This window comes from Formica exsecta, unplaced genomic scaffold (genome assembly GCF_003651465.1).
Source record: "Formica exsecta isolate Colony F162 unplaced genomic scaffold, ASM365146v1 scaffold120, whole genome shotgun sequence".
NCBI lineage: Eukaryota > Metazoa > Arthropoda > Insecta > Hymenoptera > Formicidae > Formica > Formica exsecta.
Window position 1 is genome coordinate 1,452,139 of NW_021848537.1, and position 9,923 is coordinate 1,462,061.

At 37.7% G+C, this 9,923-nt stretch overlaps 1 protein-coding gene across 1 annotated transcript in view; it reads left to right on the forward strand.

Annotated features, from left to right (window-relative positions):
• LOC115241870 (hepatocyte nuclear factor 6) overlaps positions 1 to 9,923 on the forward strand; it is a 71,609-nt gene that overhangs the window by 55,430 nt on the left and 6,256 nt on the right. The window contains exons 3-4 of the mRNA XM_029817814.1: positions 5,055 to 5,078; positions 6,137 to 6,252. Coding sequence (XP_029673674.1) covers positions 5,055 to 5,078; positions 6,137 to 6,252 — 140 coding nt within the window. The remainder of the gene's footprint in view (positions 1 to 5,054; positions 5,079 to 6,136; positions 6,253 to 9,923) is intronic.

Below are 9,923 nucleotides of genomic sequence, written 5' to 3' on the forward strand. Positions count from 1 at the left end.
AGTATTTTTATAATCTATTAATTTTTGTTTCTATTTAAATAAAAAATTTACAAAATTTATATAATAAAATATAATTATTATAAAAAATCCTTTTTCTTGCTACACAAAAACAACGTTCTCCGCTCTCTTGTTTGACCTAAATTCGCGATTGGCGTTGCATTCAAAATTATCGAATGCACCGGGAGAGTTTCTTGAGGATGCATTTTCTAACGGGGTGCATTTTGTAACCTTTTGACCCACGTGGAGTTCGCTTGTCGTGGCGTTCTGTTCGAGCGAGCACTGTCTCTCTCTCTCCGGCGCAGGCACAAAGCATCGGGAGCATCCCCGCCGCCACTTCCGCTTTTGTTACGTCCGTATGTAACGCGCGCGCACACACACGGGCGAAAGCGCGATGCACATACACAGACAGATGCATCGTCGTCGACTTTGAACCACGTTCGATTAAGCCACATCGGCGCGCGCGCGTGCTCCATCAGATTTTTCACGCGGTCTGATTGGCTGCTGTTGCACGGGGCCGTTCGTCAAAGCGACCGCTTCGTTGACAAACTCACCCGATATATGTCGACCGCCCCCGATCGTGGTACACCCTCGCTTTTATATTGTTTCCTTAATTCCCTAGCTCGCGGCTATTTTCTAATCTCTTATTAACCGACATCGATTTTAATTAAATATACGTTAGAATTTAACACGATCTCTCACACATTCACGCTTTAATTTGACGATTAACATTATGACGGTATACATTATTTTTGTCAAACAAATAAATTTCATAAAAAATGCATTTTATTGAATGATCTCGGTAATTAAACTTTGCAATAGATTATTAAAAAGAGAGATAAATAATTTAGATGAATTTAAATTCTCCATATTTACATGTGCCTTTTGATTAAATTTTCCAATTTTCCATTTCTCTCTTTATGTATTAAATATCTAAATTAATCAATTATAAAATTTTTATATCGAAAACAATTGTGTGAATAAAAGTTGACGGAAACTTACACTTCATGAATATCTCAGCAAAAGAAATTTTTGTGAACTTTTACCAACTACTGTTTTATTAATTGTTTAGTATCTCGCAATATCTAATATATAACAAAAAAAAATATATTATTATATCACACTAATTTCGAGTATAAATAAAAATAAAACCAAAAAAGAAGATTAGAAATAATACAAGAAAGAAGATTAGTAATAATACAAATAATATAAATATGATACATATATAATATTATTGTAGTAATTTCAATATAAATATAAAAATATTTTCCACGTCATCTGATACATTTTCCAAACCTGTCAAAGTGTCTCCCTTTCCGTCACTGACGGTTTCTCGAAGTGCAAAGTGCAAAAGTAGTCGCTTGAATTATTTTCCGAAGGGTTCGTGTCGCGGCGAATGGCACGTTAATGCTTTATCACGCGGCAATGTGTAAATCGGGATGGTTTGACACAAGACTCTTGTTTGGCGCAATCCAAATTTTCACGACATATCAAGAAATCATCGTGTCAGGGAGAGAGAGAGAGAGAGAGAGAGAGAAAGAGAGTTTCTCGACTATTAAAGTTTACATAAACGGCGAAATGTATGCGAGCGCGTTAAACTCGCATATGAGATGAAGTTACAAGGGGAGTTAAAATGCGGAGATATTTCAAACTCTCTTAAATAAGGCTAAAGAATATGGATCGAATGTCAAAAATTCCGTGCAATTTTTGATATCTCGACCGATTAGATACGATACGAATTAAAACATCGTAGAATTATCGGTTAAACTGTGCTCGCTAATAAGGCCAGAAATTGAATCAATCTAAATTATGTAAAACTTGTGATAAATTATTACATCACTTAAACGCTAATTTAAAATATCGTTGGCACGTCTTGCCGTTTAATTTTCTATAGATTTAAGAATGGCACAGTCACGATGGAGATTAATTTATATTTCCATATCGCATCTCTCTTGTAATCGGTTCTCAATAATATGCGATAATTTGACAGAATCGACAACAATCGCGTTTCCTCTCTCTTTAACAAATACTAATTTGTTGCCAATTTCCAATCACATTCACAACTCTGCTAATACTCACTGTCCGCCAAATATGTAATCTTTGATTAAAACTAAATTTGAAATTACGCGCAATGCGACAACTGATCAAATCAAATAATTCGATCGCATTTATCGGGCACACATTTGGATAAATATGTCACTAGTTCGCTGGCAAATTTAATCGTCTTATTCTTAGATACAAATTTATATATGTACATATTTTAAAAATAGATATGCATATCTATATGAAAGTATTATAAAAATATATACAGTATCTTTTGGCATAATTTTTCAATATCTTGATATAACGATATATGATAAGAAAATTAATCGCATCATTAACTGTTAAATATGAATAAAAATAAATCCAAGAAATATTTCAAATGATTCAAGTCATATTAGAAAAATAATTCCGTACATAAACGAATATTAAAACAAAAATTTTTCAAAAAAGAAAATGAAGTTTACTACGTTCTGTTTATAAATTTATCTTAAGCAACATAATAATTTACCTCAATATTTCGATATCTAAAATGTCTGTACACACACTCGACAGAATCTGGTAAAATTATCGTCTCGATATAATAAATTTGTCATAATCGAAATAAATAAATCGTCTCGATTGTCGGAAAAGGGACACAAAGTGCCTCATGGCTCCTACAAGTCGATCACCGATGACTCGCGACCTTCTCTCTCTCTCTCTCTCTCTTTGTTTTCCGTTCCCAAAGCTCCGAGCAATAATGAACGCGTCAATTTTCCATCTCGTCCCATCCGCTCGCTCTTACCGCTCTTTCCTCCCTCTCTTCTTTTACCGAAGCTGTCCCTATTTTTTTTTTCGTGCCCTTTTTTTTCCAGCCTCTCGCTCCTTTCACTCGTTATCGGCCCCGCTCGCTAATGGCACACGATTGCCTTTCGCGTTTATCCAGCATTTCCGTCGCGTCCAGCGGTCTGTGGACCAGCCGCGACCTTTGCCCTCAGCGATCGTGTATGTCGGCGACACGCGCGAGCCCATCCTGACGTTTCATTTCTCGCGACGCGGATCGACATTTGCCTCCCCCGTCCTCCTCCTCTTCTCCCTGCCATCCGGTACGCCACGTTGCAAAATTAACCCTTCACGAACGGCAGTAAAGGAAGTGAATTTCGCGTTTCTCTTATTTTCTCCACGACGTTTGTTCTCGATCCGTTTTGTCAGATCGTGTTCGAGGGTACTCGACTACTACTCTCCCTTTCCACTCTGGAGCGAGGTTTCGTGTTCTTTGTGCGAGAAATACTAACGGAAATAATTTTATTTATTTAAATAGAAAGAGGGAAGGAGAGCGAGACACGCGTGTGTCTCAAAAGGATTAAATCCTTGAATCAACTCGAGAGGTTTTAAAGATTCAATAAAAGGACGCGTGAACGAGAATGTATCTTAAATATATTACATTTCTCTAGCTCGATATCACGTCGCCATCGCGGGAAAATGGACGCGAGATAGTGAGCGGGACCGTGACAATCCCTCTTTTTTTTTTTAAATTTACATAATTGAAGAGATGGAGGAGGAGGTGGTGGTGGAGGAGAGAGCGACGCGAAAAGTCGCGATTCATTTCCAATTTCGAACTAATTTTACGGTCAAATTGAAAACGACGCAGTGTCGTTATTATTATAACCGAAAGAGCGCCGCTTATCGATCGGCAAGGGCCATTAAACTCGAAACGACAAAATATAGTTATTTCATAGATGAATGGAGGGCTATTGCGTTCGAATAGCTATTAACAATTTGGTGCGGCCTGGTGATCAATTATTATAGTATATTCATTTCTGTATATATGTGTATGTGTGTATGCGCGAGCGCATATGTGTACGTGGGCGCTGCAATTTAGGTCCGCGAGCACTTTTTTTTATTTCCAACGTCGCGTTTAATGCCAAGTCAACGATTCTCTTCTCTCGTATCGGTTACTTGCAAATTAATAGAAAAGCCGTCAGCTTCCTTAATTTGATTATAATACACGCCGCGCGCTCGAGCGGTTGAAAAGCATGAATAAAATTGGTCATCGCCGATGCCGGGGAACCTATATTTGCCGCGCGTCGTTGAGGATCGGAATCGCGGTTGAATAACCCAGATCTACCTTAATTTCGCCGGCTATATAATAATAATGGACCGCGCGACGGACGGGGAGGAGACGCGCGCGGGGATCGTCGAGATTTTTCTCTCGCGCACGTATAGAGAATTATCATCCTTCTCTTTCGGATCGCCGTCGCGATCATCGAGGGATGAAAATTTGATTCGCGACCGACTAATCAAGTCGCTTACACAACGCCACACACACACACACACACACACACACACACCGACACATTTCATTCAGATCGCAAATAAAACGCCATCGAGATAAAGGTATATATACATACATGTACATACCGTATTGTTATATCACTGGCAACAATGAAACAACATTATTATTCTATTCCTATGCAGAAAGACAAAACACAAGAAATTTACTCACTCGAAGGGACCCTCGTCTCCCTGAATTTCGTCGAATTCCGGAAGGCGCGGATCCTTTAAGGATCCCACGGATCCTCGTATCCGAGACTCGGAGGTTCTCGCCAGCCTCGGAGTCCCAGGATCAACGAGATCCATCGCATCCACCCCCCCCCCTTTATCGCCCCATGCGAAAGAGAGAATGCGCATATGTGACACTTGCATCCGACCCCTTGCCCTTTTCGTATAACCCCTTAGTGATATGTATGATTTTTACCAAACCAGCCAGTAGCTAAGAATTTAAGTTTGGGATTCGTGTGATGCTACTCAGTTCCTTTCTATCTTAATGACTTGTGTACATGCTACATTACGTAAACCTATATATTCCTTTAATGTGTATCTGTCTTGAGCGCGGAAACGCAAAGTGAGAGAAGAGGCGGCAACGACCTGCCAAAAAAAAAGAAAAAAAAAAGAGAAAAAAAAATAGAAAGGAAGAGGTCGTGCGACATCCAGCCATGTTCCCATTGACTAACATCGGTCTTTTTTTCTGCTTTCAGCTGCACAGATTCCACAACGCGGAAGTAAGTACGATTAAATTACGTTTGAAAAAAAAAGAGAAAAAATCGCAACACTACTTCTCATCCTCACCCTGCATCTCCTTCCACCCTTCATCTCTTCACCCTGTTACTTTGCACCATTTCGCTCCGTAATCGCGATTATCGTCGATCGGATCGTTTTAGGGGGCATATAAGCGAGGATGTGCAAAAATATTGAGAATTTCAATACGGCATGCCTTTCTGTCTTGTGAATGAACGTAAAAAAGCGCGGGTTTAAGGACTTGATTAAGCGATCGACGTAACGCGATTTCGATAATAGCGCGCTTCGGTTTTTATAATTGTAATTATTTCCAATTAATCCTGATCCTTAAATTTTAAGGAGTAAAAGAATAGCAAAAGCAATTAATTTCTTATTATTATTAAACATTATTATTTTTTTTTTTTTAATTTTTTATCTCTTTCATTCTAAAATTATTGCTCAAGATTTTCGATAATTTGGAATATTTAATGCTGGACTCTTAATATTAGTCTTCGAATTTTTAGACTTGTGTGTTCTTATTTTCAAAGTTTAGATTTTTTTGGATTATTGGCTAAGCTTCTCGAATCTAAGAATTTTTATCAATTTTCATCTCATAACGAATAATTTACATTTAATTGATACAAAAATTATTTTGTTCCCTTAGATTTTTAGATTTATAAATCTTAAATTTTTTCGAAATTTAGATTATCCGGATTGTTGGATACTTTGATTTTAGAATCCAAGCATCTAAAATCCATCAATTCTCTCATCTAATCTCTGTAATCTGCATTTAATTGAAAAGACTACTTTGCCATGTGGAAATATCATTAGGAAGCGACCGAAGCTAGATGCTATTATCAATTCCAGCGCATAATTATCTCTCATCTTCTCTACGGAGACTCGGGAACTTTTAATACGGTCGATTCTAAATATCAGCACGCGATAATAAATGAGAATGTGAGAGTTTCGTATTCGCACGTTTTTCGAAGCGCGCGTATGAGATCAAACGTATATATATACATATATATCATTCGCGGCTCCTCATGGATTCTTCTAATTCCAGCATGCAAGAGGAAAGACGAGATGGCGAACCAGGCAGAACACCAACAGCCCGCCCCCAAGAAACCGCGGCTGGTTTTCACAGACCTTCAGCGCCGTACTCTACAGGCTATTTTTAAAGTGAGTACCCACACAAACACACACACACACACACATACACACAATACGTAACTTCTTACCCTCTTGTGATCGATAGTAATTGCCCTCTTCCCCCCTCGATGTGCACAGGCAAATGAATATTGAGAGAAGCCGCTACCGCTGCTTGTTAGCAGCGGCTAACTTTCGCGGTCGAAAGTGCATATTGCACACACACACATATACTACTTCAAACTTGCACTCATCGTATTCGAATCGCGAGGAGACACCTGTCCACCGATCGACAAGCGTTTTCTTAAAAGACAGATTCTATTCTAATGCTCCGAATAAACCTTGTACAGGAAATGTATACATAAATAATGTATAATTATACATTTTTAGATATCCCATGCTTTTCAAAAAAAAAAATAAAAAATAACTTATGGATAAATCTAATATAAGATGCTATTTGGATTTTCTAACATTAAATTTTGAAACTTGCGAGAATAATAAAACGGCACTTTTGAAAACATGACAAATCAAAATGTAAAATGCATTAAAAGATCTAAAATTTTTACCTAAAATATTTTTGGCATTTATTGGGAAAAAACCAATTTTAAATAAATATATTAAAAATTTGAGAGATTGAACATATATAAAAATATATGTTTCTTAAATTTTAATGTCTAACAATATATTTCAAAGAGAAACAAAACTCCATGATACGCTTAAAGACAGTATCAGGTCTGTAAAAAAAATTGACAAAACTTTTAAATAAGATGTTGTTAGTCGTTATGTTACCTATTAGGATAATATTACATTTGTCAGACGACAAATTTTTTAAGTGCATTGATTAGCTAATTCCTAGAGACTCAAGAAATTTTCTATTTCGCAGCCAATCAGTATGCTTAAAAAAAGTTCGTCGTACGACAAATATAATATCACATATAGCCTTGAAGATAAGTAGAAAAATAAATTACTAGAGCAGCGCGCGCGCGCGCGCGTGTATGTGTACAGCCTATTATTTTTAATTTAAAAAGAAGTCAACGAAGAGGGTCTTTCGGAGAATGCCTCTCGCGGGAGGCCGTGTTTTCACGTGGAGAAAAACATGTTCCCTCCGCGGTGTAATGAGTGTTCAAGGGTGTTTTGCTTTCACGGCAGTTACGATACAGGATCATTATTTTTTCCACACACATGCGTCAATGTGTCAAGATGTCCTTAAATTACCTTACTTAAAGAGCCATTGAGGTATTGCTTAATAGATGTATCGTTTGGCCGACGATATTGAAGTATTGAAAGATAACGTGATGATATTTTCAATCCGCCAAATGCGAGCAAACGATCGAATACGATATGTAAAGAAGTCAACGGAGAGGGTCTTTCGGAGAATGCCTCTCGCGGGAGGCCGTGTTTTCACGTGGAGAAAAACATGTTCCCTCCGCGGTGCCCTATAGATACCTGAAATTCAGTTGCGCGAGTCAACCGACAGCGCGTACTCCGCGCGACTATCGATCGGTCTTGAATAATTTCGCGGCCGTTTCTTTACTTATGCGCTTCGTATTCCAGCCCGCTGATTGTAACGCCGTTGCCCGTCGCTGCATTTCAAGAATGGCCATTGATATTATCTGTTTCCTCTCATTAACGTCCGTGTAAAAAATTAGCGCTGCCGCGAACGCGTGTTCTTTTTTTTTTTACCTTTTGTTTCCGAATGTTGTCGTAATCATGTTACTCGATAACGACGTTGGCACGAATAAAATAATATGTCGACAAACTTGAACATTTTTAGAATGTGACGGCACCGCAAAAACAGTATTTATTAAATAGAATAAGATACAATGTCGCCAGAGATTAGTCAAGGGAATTCCAACGTGTAAAGTGTAACAATAAATTACAAAAGAACTGGATTTATGTATGAAAGTCTCTCTCTTTCTCTCTCTTCCGAGCTTTATAAATTTATTTATATTAATCGGGCTACATCGATTACATCCACGGCTATTACAACTATGATTACAATCGGCGCGGACGCATCGCGAAACAATGAAATGTGATAACTCGTTTCCGATGGCGATAAATTATCGTATAAATAGCCCGGCACGCGCGCGCTTTTGCGAAATTGCCTTTTCTGCGAAATCAACTTTTCTGCTTTGTCGCAAAACCGATTGCCTTTAGATCGAATAGAATTTTTTTTCGCGATTCGAGGAGGGGGGGGGGGGGGGATGGATGCGACGCACGGGGTATTACTCTTAATGATCAATTTTTTCGGCACGCGCGTGCGTTTGTCGTTCATATCAAATGTGATAAATCCCGACGAATCGTTCGATTGGTCGGATTATTGATGCGATATTTCATTCGGACGGTAATTCAGAGAATACGATTTGCAGAATATAGTGCGAGAATCTCGCGCGGTGCCCACATTTATTCCGGCGTTCTATTTCGTGAACATTTCGGTTAAAGTCAATTAGCGCGCGAGCGAAAGAATGGCTTGATCAGATTAATTCAATCAGAAGCAGCGATGCTTCGATCAGTCTCATTAAGGAGTCGCGGATAAATGGCACACTCTAAAACTTGCCATTACATGCAAAATGCTCGACTGAAATAAGCAAGTAAATTCACTAAATCAAATATATGGTAATTTGTTAATATCGTAAATCAAATTTAATTAAAAATTAGTCATCTATATCGTGTGTGCTTATAAACCTAGAAATATATAGCCTTTTAAATAAAGATCTGTAGCATTTAAGAATTTAAAAATGTTTTTTTAAATCGAATGAAGAAATAAATGTATAATCCTTGACGTTACTTGACAATAATATGGCGTCAAATGCGAGTATGGTTGAGAACTATTCCAAACAGCTGAGGAAACCATGCACGGCGACAATCACGCCAAGCCCGACGACTAAGGATCTTCGTGAAGCAAGTGCGATGAGCGACATTAGCTGTAGCCATATAGGCGGATATTTCGTCTTTAGAACAGGAGCGCCGAATGATCGGCGCATTTTAATCCTCGCAATATCGGGACCCACTTTAACGAGATTCAACGTTTTACTCGCGTTTTATCGCGATCGTGCTTCGCGTGTGATCGCGAAGAGAAATAAAAACAAAGTCTCTGCTCGAGTTCCTGGACGGACGCCAAATAGTTTGCGAATTGACCTTAGCCCACTTTACTCGTACGTTCCAAATCGCGCGCAATCTTTCCCGCACGATTGTCGAATCATTCCTCGTTTGCGTGCTTGTATTCCAGCAAATTAATCCTCGTAAAAGAGAGAGAGAGAGATAAAAGAGAGTATCTTTAACTTAAAGATTCAAAGGAAAGGTGTTTGAAAAAAAAAAAACAGCATCACTAGATAAGGGGATTTAAAAATACATCTCAACGAGTATGATAATGTAAAAATAATCATTTTACATTAACCGATTAGTATCTAATATTTTACAGATTGAAATAGAAATATTTTAATTTATATATAAAAAAAAGTAGAGAGAGAAATCATATATATCGAACATAAATATTTAAAAATGAAATCGCATAAGACTCATGAAAATTTGGATTTTTTATGTAATGCTGAAATGATACGAAATTTTTTTAAAGATTCCTTGGAATCTGTTGAAATGTCCCTAAATTTTACCGCGATTATGTATAATTTATATAAAAATATATTCTTAACATTTTAATAATAAGTTATAACAGATATTCTATATATATATATATATATATATTA